Raw genomic sequence first — 17,081 nt, 5'->3', positions numbered from 1 at the left:
GCGTTCATTAATACTGTATCTCCGTGAGAGTCATAATTTTACTGTTCTCTGAAAATTATCTTTTAACATATCTATTGACCTTTCTACATTTTCTCTATCCCTACGCCCCTCATAGTCTCATTTCCCTCTTTACTCAGCTTAAATTCCACGATCCTTCTTTATAACGACTCCCTTATACACAAGAACTTCCTCAGCCTTCCATTCTTTCACTTCGTGCAACAAAATCCCACACGCCTGCTGGAGAAAAACACACAGCAATTCTGACTTCTGCCAACTTCAGATTCGTGACCAATCACTTCCTGAGGGCCCTTAATCCTGCCCCACAATCATATCTCATTTCCCTGATCTATTCGGTCTCCACTCTTTCTCTTTCCTTCTTTCTTCCAGTCCTAACAGCTCCTCCCCCATCCTATCTTAAAGCCAAATACCCCATTTCCTATTTCCTAGGTCAAGAGAGGGGATCCAAGGAGAACATCCATGGGCTGCCCGTCCATCTTCTGACCCGCTGGTTTGGGTGTTGCCACACTCCGCCTTTCTTCCCAGCACTGTGGGGAGGCAGACAGCCCTCCCATCTGAGGCCACTCCCTCAGAACCCACATCCCTTGCCTCCTCAACTGAATTGCTTGGCACTTCTCCTTCTTTCCTGAATTATCAGCATTCTCCCCTCTCTGGCATCATTCCCATCAGTATGTGAACATCTTTTAAAAAACTCTCTGGGGGGCGCCTAGGTGGCACAGTCGGTTAAGCATCTGACTTCGGCTCAGGTCATGATCTCCCAGTTCGTGAGTTCGAGCCCCGCGTCGGGCCCTGTGCCGACAGCTTGGAGCCTGGAGCCTGCGTCACATTCTGTGTCTCCCTCTCTCTCTGCCCCTTCCCTGCTCATGCTCTGTCTCTCTCTGCCTCAAAAATAAATAAACATTAAAAAACAAAAAACAAAAAAACCTCTCTGACATCACATCTCCCTCCAGTTATGGCCTATTTCACTCTTCTCCTTCACTATAAAGCTCACTGACGGAGCTATCTACAGCCGCCGTCCCCAGATGTTCTACCCTCATTCTTGCCCGAGCTTTCTACATTCAAGTTCTTACTTCCACCGTCTCATCAAAACTTCTCAAGGTCCCCAGTGACCTCCATATTGCCAAGTCCAATGGCCGCATGCCAGTCCTCATCTCGCTAGACCCATCAGCAGCATTTAACACACTGACAACACCCTCCTCCTTGATACGCCTTTTGCTCTGGACTCCAGAGCATTGCACCATCTTGCTGGGCCTCTGATCTAGGCAACACTCATGCCATTGCTTATCATATTCCAAGCTCCGGTCCGATTCTCTCCCTGAACTCTAGACTCGTATATCCAACGGATACTTGACAGCTGCATGTGGAGATCTAATACGCATCTCAAACTTAAAATGTCCAACACCAAATTCCTGATCTCCTTCCCCAAATCCACTCTCCCACAGTCTTCTCTATTGGAACAGATGGCAACGCCCTCCTACTAGTACTCAGAGAAAAACTCTGGAGTCACCCTGAGAGCTCTCTTTCTCCCACACTCCCTGTCAAAACATCAGCATATTGTTATCTCTGTCTTCAAAATACACCACTTCTCACCTCCTCCACTGCCACTGCCACAGACCCGAGCTGTCATCCTCTCCAGCTTGGAAGATCTCAATGGCCTCCCAACTGTTATCTTTCCAGTCTTGCCTCCCAGAGAGATCCTGTTAAACTATGTACCAAAGTATGCCCTGCTCTATTCAAAACTCTCCCACTTACCACGTCATTCAAAATAAAAGCCAAATCCTTAGAGGAGCCTACAAAGACCTGTATCAGGTGGCCTCCTTGTGATTTCTTGGATCTCATTTCTACTCCTCTCCCCCTTGTACGCTCCACTTTGGCAACATTGGTTTCCTTCTACTTCCCCAACATGCTGATCACATTCCTGCCTCAGAAATGTGCTGTTTCCTCTACTTAGAACCAACTACAACTCTACTGCCTGGAGTATTCCTATGGTTCCTTTCCTCGCCACATTGAAACATTGATTAAGTCACACCTTCTCAGTGCAGCCTTCTATGACCGTCTATACTAGACTGACTGCAAATACAGATCCCCCACTCTCTACCCCTCCCTCTACCCATGCTTTTTGCAGTATAACTTTGCAGCTCCTCCTATCAAGAGCTGGGGTCTATTCACCTTCTTCTTCAACAGGATCAACTGTATCGACCTTTAGAACGCATCAGACAGGGAATTGTGTCAGCACTAAGGTTAGGCATCAAGATGCCTCATGTACTTTTTTACTTCCTCACTTCAGACCCTGCCACCTGCCACAGAAAGTTGGGATTAATCTGCCGCATGATGAGAGACATGACGCCCAGTCGCCCAGACAGCCCCAGCTGATAGCCAACCACGGCAGTGTGAAAGACAGGAAAGAAATGTGAGCCCTTCTATAACCGGAGCACCTAGTTGACCTGTCAGCTAACTTTAAACACACGAGCAAGCCAGCCAAGACCTATCAGAATCAATCAGGCCTGGCCCATAGCAACAGAACTACTCAGCCAACCAGTAAACATGCCGGCAATAAAAATGCTACCATTTTAAGTCACTACATTTTGGGGGTGATTTATTACACGAGAATAGCTAACCGATACATCATCTGATTTTAAATTTCTACTCACTCTTACCCCAGCAAGCTTTGATCCCCTTCATTTTTCTTTATAGCACTTCCAAAACAACATAGTAAGTATTCACTGATGCAGGTTATTTATTGTCTGTCTCCCCTGGCTGGGGTGAAAGCAAATATCTCTGCTCTTGATACATAGTAAGCACTCAGAAAACATACCTGGGTGGGGGTGCACCTGGGGGGCTCAGTTGGTTAAGTGTCTGACTTCAGCTCAGATCATGATCTCACAGTTCTTGTGTTCGAGCCCCAGGTCGGGTTCCGTGCTGACAGCTCAGAGCCTGGAGCCTGCTTCGGATTCTGTGCCTCCCTCTCTCTCTCTGCCCCTCCCCCATTCACACTCTGATTCTCCCTCAAAAACAAACATTAAAAAAAATTTTTTTTTTTAAAGAAAACACATCTGGAATGAGTTATATGGATTCCTTAATATGGGTACTTTAACAATATTTCTAATCATTATGAGAAGCTGTTCTGTAGGTAAGAGTGTTCAGAGCACCCTGATCAGGTTTGTTGTGGTCTTTTCCTGAACCCATGTATCTCAGAAGGAGGTAAAGAAATCATACTTAAAAGGCTTGGGATTTTTTCTGTTTTTACAATGAAATGGGCATGTCAATTAAATGTTTTCCAAGGGACTCAGGTTATGCAACACTTAGAGCCATGATTTCCTTCAGTCACAAGGTTCGACCTGAATGCCTAAGGGACGACTTTAAAGAAAGAGGTGACAAATGACAAGAACAAGGTGCTGAGGGACACTAGCTCATATTTCTAGAGTGACGGGGTGAAAGAATTAGAGAATTGCCTTTGTGAGAAAGAGCACACCTGGAAGAAATGGAGAGGAGAGAGAAGGGAGGTACGGAAGGAGACAGAGCAGAAACAAACGTCAGGGCCATTGCTCAGGAAGCTGGAAAATACGGTCCACGGAAGGAAAAAGTGAGAGAGGGATGCTACCGTCCACGTAGGAGGTTCTGAATAGGGGAGGTCAAAGGTTTAATATTGGGAAGGTCCTGAGTTGGAAGGTGATTGCGGGTGAAGAAAGGAGACCAAGAGAATAAGTAAATAAAAGAGAAATGGTCCAGAGTCAAGGAGGCACAGGGAAGAGAGAATTCATCCATCAGGGTGTAAAATCCACCGGACCCTTCCCCCAAGGGTAGAGACAACCTTACTGGGTCAATTATGCCGTCCGTCTGTGGGAAACGCACAGGTTCCTGCGACACAAAAACTCCTGACAGCTTCTCTGAGACATCTTTACGGCATTTGTCTTCACTAATCTCCCCCCAAAAGGGATCCAGAAAAAGCCAACCCCCTTAATTTTCCCCTGGGCCCTGAACAACCCTCCAAGGAATAAGTCGGGAGAGGTGGCTTCTCGGGCAGATACAGGAATGTGCATGTTCAGGGCCGAGCAGGGAGGAAGCAGCAGGTGCAGCCAAGCCTCCCTGACCCTCGGCCCCAGGAGAAGAGGTTTGTGTCCGAGGCTGAAGCACTGTGGGAGGAGAGCTGTAATGCTGCTGACAGTAGTAACTCGCCACGTCTTCAGCCTGGAGGTTGCTGATGGTGAGGGTGAAATCCGTCCCAGACCCACTGCCACTGAATCGGTCGGGGACTCCGGATGCCCGGGTGGAAGCTGAGTAGATGAGCAGCTTAGGATGCTGCCCTGGTTTCTGCTGGTACCAGGCTAAGTAGCTGCTAACACTCTGACTGGCCCTGCAGTTCATGGTGACCTGCTGACCTGGAGACCCAGCCAGGGAGCCTGGAGACTGCATCATCGTGATCGCCCCACAGGCACCTGCAAGCAGGGGTAGATAATGATGATACATACGCACTTTATCGTGACACTGAAATACGTCGTCTGAAAAGCGTTGTACCTGTCCGTGCATAATTGGGTCTATTTTGGAAATCGCCAGTATTTCTCATTATACCTTAAAAAAATGTTTTTTAACTCTAAACTGATACTACTCCAAAAGGATTGTGGCAAATTTTAAATTTCTCACCTGAGACCCACAGCAACAAGGATAGGAGGACCTGCCTCTGGGTCACCTTCGTGCTGTCCCTGCCTGCCCGATGCAGCTGAGCTCACATGGCAAAGGCCCCTTTTATCAAACCTGAGCAGCTAGCTGGTCTGGGCCTGGAGGGGCCTATGCAAAGCAGCTGGTGAGTAAAGAAGCAAATTGCATGAGCGGTGGGTTATGAAAGTATCCAGTGTAAATCTAAAGAGCCAAAAATATCACCAAAAATATAGTTGTAGGACTAAAGACACAGAAGTCAACTTAGAAGCTCTTAGAACAACTCGGAAGTTCTAAAATGACAAACTGCTACAGGATCTAATGACGAGTTTCTATTTTATTTTATTTTTTAAATTTTAATGCTGATTTATTTTTGAGAGAAAGGGAGAGACAGTGTGTGAGCTGGGGAGGGTCAGAGAGAGAGGGAGACACAGAATCCGAAGCAGGTTCCAGGCTCTGAGCTGTCAGCACAGAGCCCGATGTGGGGCTTGAACTAGTGAACCGCAAGATCATGACCTGAGCCGAAGCCAAACGCCAAACCAACTGAGCCACCCGGGCGCCCCGAGCTTCTATTTTAAATTCAAGAAGGTTTTTAAATGGGTTGCGTTTCCAGAAATGATGAGCTAGGCTCTTCATATCAATAATCCTGGTAAAATTATAAAATATGCTGGGAAACGAAGGAAGGAAGGAACGAAGGAAGGAAGGAGGGAAGGAGGGAGGGAAGGAGAGAGGAAGGAAGGGAGGGAGGGAGGGAAGAAGGGAGGGAGGGAGGGAGGGAGGAAGAGAGGAAGGAAGGGAGGGAAGGAGGGAGGGAAGGAGAGAGGAAGGGAGGCAGGGAGGGAGGGAGGGAGGGAAGAAGGGAGGGAGGGAAGAAGGGAAGAAGAGAGGAAGGGAGGCAGGTAGAGAGGGAGGAAGGAAGGGAGGGAGGGAAGAAGGGAGGAAGGGAGGCAGGGAGAGAGGGAGGAAGGAAGGGAGGGAGGGAAGAAGGGAGGGAGGGAAGAAGGGAAGAAGAGAGGAAGGGAGGCAGGGAGAGAGGGAGGAAGGAAGGGAGGGAGGGAAGAAGGGAGGAAGGGAGGCAGGGAGAGAGGGAGGAAGGAAGGGAGGGAGGGAAGAAGGGAGGAAGGGAGGCAGGGAGAGAGGGAGGAAGGGAGGGAGGGAGGGAAGAAGGGAGGAAGGGAGGCAGGGAGAGAGGGAGGAAGGAAGGGAGGGAGGGAGAAAGGAATGGAAGGCACAAGAAGGAAATGGAGAATTTGGGCCCAACTTTTTATAAAATCTCTGACCAAAGATATTGGGACTCTAAAGCCATTTTTATGCTGCAGATCTGTAAGAATGCCACAAACCCCTGAGCTCGGTTTTGGGGCTGTACAAAGGGCCAGAGAGATGGGAAGACAGGATCAGCACTTACTCACTTAAGGAGAAAAGCAGGACCCTAATTTGAGCTAAGGGAAGTCTGAATCCTGAATTTTAGTTATTCTATTTTTTCAATTCAATATTTCCATTTTGCGTTAAATTAGCGAATTAATGAAATCTAGGTTCTTTCAAGAAAATTTAGTTCCAGGGTGCCTGGGTGGCTCAGTCAGTTGAGCATCTGACTTTGGCTCAGATCATGATGCTGCAGTTCATGAGTTCCAGCCCCGTATCTGTCTGCAGCCCCACAGTGGGCTTGCTGCTATCAGCACAGAGCCTGCTTTGGATCCTCTCTCCTCCTCTCTCTCTGCCCCTACCAGGTTCACACTCTGTCTGTCTGTCTCTCTTTCAAAAATAAATAAACAAAGGGAAGGGAAGGGAAGGGAAGGGAAGGGAAGGGAAGGGAAGGGAAGGGAAGGGAAGGGAAGGGAAGGGAAGGGAAGGGAAGGGAAGGGAAAAGAGAAAAAAGAGAAAAAAGAAAAGAAAAGAAAAGAAAAGAAAAGAAAAGAAAAGAAAAGAAAAGAAAAGAAAAGAAAAGAAAAGAAAAGAAAAATTTAGTTCCATCCAATGGTTTGAGAAGTCAGTTCACGGTTGCCTGTTCCTGGTCCTGCTGTTGATTCTCCAGCAGAGGGAAGAGTGGGGGTGGGGGGTGTGCAATTCCCTTAAGAAACTGAGCGTGCATCCCCATAAGGATGGCATAGGTTTCTGTGGCTTCAGGCTACTGAAGGCTACTTTGGCTACTGAAACTCTTCCAATCTTGTCTCTGAGTGCGGCAGATGCCTGGTGCTCACTCCGTGAGGTGGTCCGTTGGCTGTTCTGTGGGCATCCACGTGGCCTCTGTACTGCTTCTTGACGTGAGAAATTTCCTAAGGCCCAGCTATAGTCTGTATCAAGTAGATCTAAGCTGGGGATCCATACCTCACTCTGACAAAGGGTCAATTCTCCCATCATTCAGTCCCCCAATCCGCCCCTAGCGATGGTTGATTTTACGTGTCAACTTAGCTAGGCTATGGTGCCCAGTTGTTTGGTTAATTGCCAGTTTAGATGTGGTCCTGAAGGTAGCTTTTTTTTTTCAATATATGAAATTTATTGTCAAATTGGTTTCCATACAACACCCAGTGCTCATCCCAAAAGGTGCCCTCCTCAATGCCCATCGCCCACCCTCCCCTCCCTCCCACCCCCCATCAACCCTTAGTTTGTTCTCAGTTTTTAAGAGTCTCTTATGCTTTGGCTCTCTCCCACTCTAACCTCTTTTTTTTTTCTTCCCCTCCCCCATGGGTTCCTGTTAAGTTTCTCAGGATCCACATAAGAGTGAAAACATATGGTATCTGTCTGTCTCAGTATGGCTTATTTCACTTAGCATCACACTCTCCAGTTCCATCCACGTTGCTACAAAGGGCCATATTTCATTCTTTCTCATTGAAGGTAGCTTTTGGTGTGATTAACATTTAAATTAGTAGACCTTGCATAACACAGATCACTCTCCGTAATGAGGGTGGGGCCTCATCCAATCAGTTGAAGGCTTTAAGAAGCAAGACTGAAGTTTCCCAAAGGAGAAGTGATTCTGCCTTAAGATGCAACATAGAAACTCAGCCTGAGTTTCCTGCCTACAGATTTCCAACTCAAGGCTGCAAGATCAACACTGACCTGAATTTCCAGGCTGCCAGCCTGCTCTACAGATTCTGGACTCACCAACCCCCACACTCTCAATTCTCAAAATCTCTCTCTCCATGGATATCTTATTGGTTCCGTTTCTCTGGAGAACCCTGACTGATAACACTCTTCACATCTCTCAGGTCCCACCTGTAAGAATGCCAGGCATAGCATTCGTTTCTGCCTCCCCAGTGTTCTTTCCATAGACCATTCTTTTTTTTTTTTTTTCAACATTTATTTATTTTTGGGACAGAGAGAGACAGAGCGTGAACAGGGGAGGGGCAGAGAGAGAGGGAGACACAGAATCGGAAACAGGCTCCAGGCTCTGAGCCGTCAGCCCAGAGCCCGACGCGGGGCTCGAACCCACGGACCGTGAGATCGTGACCTGGCTGAAGTCGGACGCTTAACCGACTGCGCCACCCAGGCGCCCCTCCATAGACCATTCTTATTCCTTCTCTTACTTTACAAAGCTCTCACGGGGTAGGACTCAACTGCTGGGCTGTATATATGGGAAATCCAGGCAAGACAGTGTGGGACATGTCTGTACTCTCCAATTCTCTCCCCCTGGGGGGGAAAATTTTAAGGGAAAATCCAATTGTATTTCTTTTCTTTTAAGTTTATTTATTTATTTTGAGAGAGAGCACAAGCCGGGGAGGGGCAGAGAGAGAGAGAGAGAGAGAGAGAGAGGGAGAGGGAGAATACCAAGCAGGCTCCACACTGTCAGTGTAGAGCCTGATGGGGGGCTCAAACCCAGGAATCCTGAGATCATGACCTGAGCCTAAGTCAGATGCTTAACCTACTGAGCCACCCAGGTGCCCCCGATGTTCTGGAATTACAAGCTTTATGACTGCCTCTCACACTCGCTGACCACACCCAGTGGCAGAATAAACAAAATGGGTATCTTCTAAGATTCTGAGGACTTACCCTAAAGCTTTCTGAGGAAACATTCCTTTGGTTCTTTTTTTTTTTTTATATTTCTTTTAAACCTTCAGAGAAATTTTGCATTCTTTCCCACGATTGGTCCATTTGCATTTTACTATAAAATATTCTCATCACAAATGTTATACCTCTGAAAATCCCTATCACCCTAGCTTGAGACACAACGCCCAAGAAAGGGCACAGAATCAAATTCTCTCAAGTATACTACAGCCACAAATTAAACAGTCCCCACTGATACTTCTGTTTTTAAAAAACAAAAAATTTTTTTACTTATTGTTGAGAGACAGAGTGCGAGCAGGGGAGGGGCAGAGAGAGAAGCAGTCTCTGAAGCAGGCTCCAGGCTCTGAACTGTCAGCACAGAGCCTGAAGCGGGGCTCGAACCCACAAACCATGAGATCGTGACCTGAGCCGAATTGGAGGCTTAACTGAATGAGCCACCCAGGTGCCCCCTCCATTGATATTTCTTTATTCACAAGCTAGATCCAGTCTTTACTTCCAATTCTCATATTTTTTATCATGGATTTTTGCATAAATTTTGATTTTTAAATATTGCATTAAAAGATTATTTTATCTGAATTACTGAGCGATGTGTGTGTGTGTGTGTGTGTGTGTGTGTGTGTGTGTGTGTATCTCCCTAAGTTTTGTGCCTGAGGCGAGTACGTCTCCCGCCTCACTCTGGTTCTGATCCTGCATAAAGGACTCCAAAGAGCCTGGATGACTTTTAACACCTCACCTCACACGTCTTCACTGTGAAGACAAAATTAGCCTTGTGAATATTGTAATTGATACCTAAAGATGCACACGTTTCCAAGTACAACCAGGGATGAAAGATTCTAGCTGCTAAACTCCCCGCCCTCCAAAGTTCCAGATTCCTGATAGGAAAGGGGACCCCAGGGGCCAGGACCGTAACAGAGACGGAATCTGGGGTTGGCCTTGAGGGGCTCCTGGCATCTGGCTCAGCAGTGAGGAGGCTCTGGGTCCCCCTGAGGGGAGAAAGAACTCAACCCAAAGATCAGAAAGAAGGCCTGGGGAGTGGAGCAAAGGGAGAGGGGGCGGAGTAAGAAACGCAGTTAGACAGTAGCCAGGGGTCAGGTCAAGTCACCCTGGAATGACCTGGAGAGTTCATGAAAATCCCGGTGGCCAGTGACCACCCAGACTGGTTCCATCAGAATCTCCAGGGGTGGAAACCAGGCATCAGGAGTTTTTAAAGTTCCCCAGGAGGTCCCAACCAATCACAACGGCCAAAAGCGAGAACCACGGGTGTAGGCCTAGGAGGATGTGACAAGGGGTTTGTCACTGCAATGAGAAACCTTTGAAGAATTTTAAACAGGGAAATCATTACATCTAGTTTCCTTTTTTTTTTTTTTTTTTTAAGGATCACGCTGGTTACAAAAGAGAATCAGCCAAAAGGCTTGTTGCTCATCAACCACTTATCTATAAATTTGCTTCCCCTGTAAGTGGGGCTGACCACTGAAAATCAATATACACTAAGAAATAGAACTGGAGGTAGAGAGACAGAAAGAGGGGACGGGGGTGGACCAAATGTTTATACAGGGGTAATAAGTTTACAGGGGGGGTTTATTTTACTATCCTACCTAAATTCTCCGTAAGACTTATAAATCACTTATTTTAAAAATAATTTAAGATTGCTCTATACCTGCCTTTTTTTCTCTCTCTCTTCAAATATTTCCATGACTTTTTGTCTAAAAACAATTAAAATCTGACCTGGCTTGTAATAGTTTTGTTACCCAGAAACCTCAATCATCCCATTAGGCCTATGTAGGTTTGTTGGCTTATACAACACTGCCATCTACTGGCATAACTTCACAACTGCACCCTGACTAGTGTGTGGTGAGTCGCTCTAGGAAATGTGACACTGTTTCTTTTTATTTTCATTTTTAATGTTTACAGCAATGGCCAATCATATACAAAGATAGATCATATACATGTCCACACATGTGCGCGCGCACACACACACACACACACACACACACACACTGGAGTATTTTGAAGCTGATCCGTTAAGAATTTTAGTACATTGCTCACCGAAAAGGACTTTAAAAAAATTAAGTGCTATGCTACTATGGTACATAATTCTCTAATATTATCTAATTCCCAGTTTTTATTCAAACCACTTTGATCATCTCTACACACTGTTGTTTCAGTAAGTTTGTTTGAATCATGGTCCAGGTCCAGGTAAATGTATGGTTAAGTTTTACCAAAACCTCAAAAAAAAAAAAAAAAAAAAACCCTCTGTTTTACAAAACCTGTCCAGGAAATAGTAAAAGAGTGTGGACCACCATTATTTAGAAATATAAATCATGTCACGGGACAAGGATAGCCTTGAGACCAAAATCTTTACCCCTCCCTCTACCCATGCTTTTTGCAATATAACTTTGCAGCTCTTTCCAGTTTTAAAAACTGTTTGGTATCCTGAGTCCTACAGCAGCTGACATGCTGAAGAAAGACACATACGTTCATGTTGCTCAGGGTCATTTTTCATTCTTTCACTGGATTTCAGAAAGTGCATTAAAAATGTCCCGTCAGACTTGGACCAGATGGCAACTGTGCAGAGAATTTTCCCGGTCTGCAAATATTTTTCCAAGTGCCTCAGGAAATGTAATAGAAGTGCTTTAACTGGGAGGCAAAACATCTGGTTCTTCCCCCATCCCAGTCCTTCCCTACCTGTGTAGCCTTGAGTGAATCGCTTCCTCTCTTAGACACCTAGCCTCCTCCTGTTTGTTACCAACGGGGAGAGACACAGTTTGTCTCTGCCAGTTCAAGCAGTCCACAAACCTACAAAACCCCTCCAAGGAGGCACCCAGTCTATTTTCTATTCAGTCTAACATGGTTTCTGGGTCTGCTGTCATGAAGACAATCCTGGTTTAAGGCACCACTGTCCAGTTTCCAGGGCTTCAGAAACTACCAAAGACAAACACCAGAGGGGACCATAGCAAACAAAGAGAAAACAACAAGGATTTCCCGTGACTCCTCAACAATACTTGTTCATTTCATTCATTTATTCAATAAATATGTATTGGGCACCAACTGGAGGCCAGACACTTGTTAGTCACTGAAAGCACAATGGTGAGTAAGAACTCTTATCTATCATCAAAATACCATAATTCACAGACTTTGGGTTCAAAATACATAGAAGGAACAGAGAACTATGGACGTTCCATTTCCTAACTGCATCCCTACATTTTCTAAGAACACACTGACCTCACCTTTTAAGGAATTTCTCCTTTCTGATTGGATACTTTTTTTTTTTTTTTTTTTTTTTTTTGGAAAGAGAGTGTGAGCGAGGAAGAACAGAGAGAGAGGGAGACAAGAGACAGGGAATCCCAAGCAGGCTCACACTGGCAGCACAGCCCGATGTGGGCTCAGACTCATGAACCATGAGATCGTTAAGATTATGAGATCATGACCTGAGCTGAAACCAAGAGTCAAATGCTTTCGTCTCCCCAGACAAAAATAATTTATCATTTTCACGATATCAGTTTTCTCTAGGTTAACATGCAACTCTTTGAAATCTAGTTTTTAATTAGGTATAATTAGAAATTTTTAAAACCTTCATTTCTCTAGCAAGTCAAATGACCCTGAAAGGACACATAGTGTTAAAGAAACAATTACTCAAGACATTTGTTGAAGAAAAGTAAGGCAGACGTAGGATCATCAAGATAATGTGTAGGAAACACCGCACAGTGGGAAGGAGAGATTGGGCCCCACTCCATCTACAAGGAAAAGTGGGAGTTTATAGCCAAGGAGCAGAGTGGGGGTCAGCGGATGGAAAAACGACTAAGAGAAAACATCCAGTTCAAGGGAGGATCTGGTAAAATCGACCTAACAAGACTCTTGCTGAAGGCACGCCAGAGAGATCAGACATCGCCTGGGAACAGTGAAGGTGAGGAGCCCATCAGATGTTGATGGTGATCGATTGGGTTTTGGAGTGTTGGTGGGGTTCGGAGCCTACGGCCAATTAAGAATTCTTGAAGATGGGGCGCCTGGGTGGTGCAGTCAGTTAAGCGTCCGACTTCAGCCAGGTCACGATCTCGAGGTCCGGGAGTTCGAGCCCCGCGTCAGGCTCTGGGCTGATGGCTCAGAGCCTGGAGCCTGTTTCCCATTCTGTGTCTCCCTCTCTCTCTGCCCCTCCCCCGTTCATGCTCTGTCTCTCTCTGTCCCAAAAATAAATAAACGTTGAAAAAAATAAAAAAAAAGAATTCTTGAAGACATCTTTTAGTGTAAAAAGATGATTTTGTTAAAGCACGGGGACAGGACCAGTGGGCAGGCCTAGCTATTGTCAAGCTAAGTGGTTTTCCCTCTAGCAAAGCATTATCATTAAACCAGTAGGGAGTTCCTGGAGATTAGGCCCTCTGGGATGAGATATTTGTAAACTGATGGAGACTCTATCCTTTGACCATTTGTTTTCTGTCCTTTCCTTGGTTGATGGGCAGCCAGGGGCCAGGGTACCTGAGGAATATCACACAAATCCTACCTGGGGTGGGAGGTGTGGGGGAGGGGGAGGGCAGGGTTGGGGGGGGTGTTGTAAACTTGTGCTTGGTCCTCAGTTTGCCTTATGCTCCCTCATCAGTGATCAGATATCAAGGAGGCGGGTTCTGGTTAAACTGACTTAACAGGGTTCTTGCTAAAATTGGACAATGCAAAGATGAACACAGAAGCTCAAAATTCGGGGTCCACTTGAGAAGAGAGCTCAGAGGAGCCAGAGTACAGTTTGGTCAAGGAAAGAGTCTTCACTGGCAGTCATCTTTGTGCCTCATTTTCAAGTTTTGAATAACTTAACAGCATTTATTACAGTTTATGACTGTTCTGTTTGGACTTAGTCTCTCCATCTTACTTTGTAATTCTATTTATCTAACATTTTTCTCTTGATTTTTTTATTTCCTTTTCCTGAATTTTGCCAGACTGGTTTCATTTGCTTTGTCCATTTTTTGTTTCTTCTAGTGGCCTGGAAGATTTTTATCCCATTGCTTTTGAATGCCTGTAACTTGGCCTCTTTTTCTTCCTATCACTATCACCATAGCCTGAAGGGTGGGTGAGTGCAAACTCAGTGGGGGCAGCCCAGGCGTTATTCCCATCCCACACATAGGCCCAGTCCCTAATAACTCTGAGGTGCGTGTTTTCCACGATTTTCTGAGGGAAAATTAGTCCTGGCTACTCAAAGACCCCTTCTATTTTTGCAATGGAATGGAAGATTCTAGATTTCAGTTTCTCCATCGATTGAATCACAAAATTTAAATCTTTGTGATTTTCCACAACTTTTTTTTCTGCTAATGGGATCCTGCATGATTCTCCAATCACAAAATAACTTTATTCTCATTTTTATATTTCTTCTGTCACTGCAAGGGGGATTTTTGAACGAGTGGTGGACAGGTCCATTATACTCAACTTAAAAGTCCAGATCAGGAGCACCTGTGTGGCTCAGTTGGTTAAGCATCTGACTCTTGTTTTGGCTCAGGTCATGATCTCAAGGTTTGTGAGACTGTCTCAAGATTCGTGAGATTGAGCGCCACCATGTTGGGCTCTGCTCTGACAATGCAGAGCCTGCCTGCTTAGGATTCTCTCTCCCCCCTTTCCCTCCTCTCCTCCCCAACTCCCTCTCAAAATAAATAAATAAACTTTTTTTTTTTTAAGTCCAAATTATTCCTTGTTTCAATCTGTTGGGTTTCGGTTTTGCTTTTGTGTGTAAGTGCATTCGTTTTCCTGTAGGCCTGCCCTCTTCCCATCCTTCTGCCCTGTTTGTAACTCTGTGTTATCAGCCAGGATAATCAGGATAGTTGGGGTGTTGGGGGGGTGGCAGTGATGGAGAAAGGAGTAATCTGTGCTTCCTCTTTCACCAACAATAGACTAATAGCCCTAGAATGTGTATGCTGATTAGGGTGGGAGAGAGAGCCAGGACCTGGCCTAGTAACCCCATTTAGAACTCAAAGGAGTCAATTAAGAGAGGATCCAGGTTAAGACGATGGATTAAACACATACATTCCATCACAATACCTGCTTGTTAAAAACAAACAAACAAGGGCACCTGGGTGGCTCAGTCGGTTGGGCTTCTGACAGACTTCGGTTCAGGTCATGATCTCACAGTCCCTGAGTTCGAGCCCCGCGTCAGGCTCTGTGCTGTCAGTTCGGAGCCTGGAGCCTGCTTCGGATTCTGTGTCTCCCTCTCTCTGCCCCTCCCCCACTCACACTGTCTCTCTCTATCAAAAAATGAATAAACATTAAAAAATTAAAAAAAAACACCCTAAAATACAAAAAAAAAAAAAAGATTTTTAAGAATATTATTTTAAAGAAATAAACCCACAAGAACAGGAAGAATAGGGCAAGAGGCAAAAACAATACAATATTAGGTCAAATGGTAACCAAGACCCACAGAGCTGAAAAGAAAAGCTAATGGGAACAGAAAGCAGTGAGAGATCAGAATCCTTCTGCATGGGATCAGGATTATACACGTTGAAGGTATAAGGCAGTTTGGGGCTGTGGGCAGAAAAGATCCAGAGCCCAGGTCCTTACCCAAGATGAGCAAGACTAGGTGGGGGGTGGAGGGCACTCAGGGCTGGGTCCTGAGCCAGCAGGGAGCAAAGCAGAGTGCCCATGAGGGACCTGAAGATCTGACAGTGGGGAAGAAAACAAGTATGAAGAATCAAGCCTGAAATCATCAATTTCACAACTGCATCCAGAGCTAGCCCAATCAAAGTAGTTGTCCATGATAGGTTTCTCAGTAGTAGGATAAAAGAGGACACAGGACTAGGGCTAGATGCCAAGGGGACAAACAAAGGGGGGCAGGGAACTCCAGAGCAGAGTTCGAGGGACTCATCGCTTGTGTATAACCAACCAGAAACCACAACACTTGACATGTAAATCTGGGTGGCAAGCCTCTCCAAGGGTAATAAACCCTGCACTGTTACTGCTGTTTTCTTTTTCACTCTAGGAAGTCAGAAAATACCCGCAGCCTTAATGTCTTCTTGGAAACATGATGAACATCTACATTTTCCAGAGCAGGTCCAAAATCTTGGGTCATGTTTACGGCACAAGCATGTGCACATGTTAGAACAAAGGATTTTGCTTCTTTCAGCACCTCTTCCTTCAGAGATGAGTGGAAACAGATACAGCTCCAAAGGACTAAGGAAGCAGCAATTTCTCAAGTAACCTCCTCTGCTTCTTCTCACTCCCTTCTTCTCACTATGGGGCCACCTTGCCCTTAGGAATTCAGGATAGGTGTCAATTTGTGGCACTCTAGCTGGAAGACCACCAATTGATCAAGTTCTAGGCACCAGTGAATGTGGACTCAAGAATTTCATCCTTACCTTATGGGATATCAACTTGAATCAAGTATAAATGATAGCCATTACAATCCTAAGGAGGAGTAAAGCTGATGTAAAAAGAACCACCTATCTTGGACTCCACTGTGATTGATGAGCTAGAAAAAAATACTGAACCACAGACTTCAAGATGGATTATCAGACACAAATATTCCAGAGCCAGGTAAGGAAACCACCATCCTCAAACCTTGCAAAAAGCAAAACTATGCCATAGTGTCCCGGACAAGTTAGCTGATTTACTGTATGTTACCGGTGTGAGTGAAGTGGATGTCTCCAAATAGCCTGGTCAATTACGCCAACTAAAGGGCAAAAGTAGTGTTTCTTGAAACGGTAGATGTGAAAAACATTGATTAGACAGTTTAGCAATAGTTTTCAGGATGACTTACAGGTGGGCATTTGGTCTCTCTCGTTTCACTCTCTTTCCCTTGCTTTCTCTCTCTCTTCCACAAGCAGTTTAGAATTTATTCTAAGAATCTAACTTTGCTGGGGGTCAAATGGGAAACAGCTTCAGTGATGAGTTTGTTGGAATGCTCTCCCCAAATTTTTATTTCCATCACTCTTATACACAAATCCAAGAACCTGCCAGACTAGTGTACTGACAGTGTGCTTTTCCTCAGTAAATCAGTATTATCGAGGTCCATCATGGGCATTTTGTAGAATGGTAGACCCTGGCAGAACCTCACAGATGCTTTGAAGACAACCTTTACCTTCAAATGATGAACCATACACATATTAAGGATCTCAACCATTTCTCAGTGATCTGTGTTATGTTACAACATCACAGCAGCCATTCTTATTGATCACGACTATATGGGATCGGTAAAATAGTTTCTGTCACAATAGTTCTTATGATAAGCAAATACTGTAGCAAATGCTATATTAGTACAATAATTTAGACGCACTCTTCACAGTAGATCCCAACTTCACATTAGTTTCCAATTTCACATTATTCACTGAGGAACATAATCCCCAGTAGAGCCATATCATCTTTATCATTCCCACTTTCCAGCCCCTACATCACGCCCACATATGCTACATTTGCATCTCCTATATAGAACCAGATTAATTCTTGAT

General features: G+C 45.2%; 1 protein-coding gene and 2 gene segments (V, D, J or C); 1 reads left to right on the top strand and 2 right to left on the bottom strand.

Annotated features, from left to right (window-relative positions):
* The window catches only part of RPIA (ribose 5-phosphate isomerase A), a 163,554-nt gene that overhangs the window by 30,940 nt on the left and 115,533 nt on the right, over nucleotides 1-17,081 (bottom strand). The gene's annotated exons all lie outside the window — the stretch shown is intronic.
* Nucleotides 1-17,081, top strand: part of LOC101100802 — an 88,241-nt gene that overhangs the window by 63,061 nt on the left and 8,099 nt on the right.
* On the bottom strand, nucleotides 3,961-4,766 carry LOC109498252. The segment is given in 2 exon segments: nucleotides 3,961-4,454; nucleotides 4,660-4,766. A coding segment is annotated over 1 exon segment (459 nt).

The sequence above is a fragment of the Felis catus genome, chromosome A3, assembly GCF_018350175.1.
Source record: "Felis catus isolate Fca126 chromosome A3, F.catus_Fca126_mat1.0, whole genome shotgun sequence".
Classification (NCBI taxonomy): Eukaryota; Metazoa; Chordata; class Mammalia; order Carnivora; family Felidae; genus Felis; species Felis catus.
This window is presented reverse-complemented; position numbering and strand designations above follow the sequence as displayed.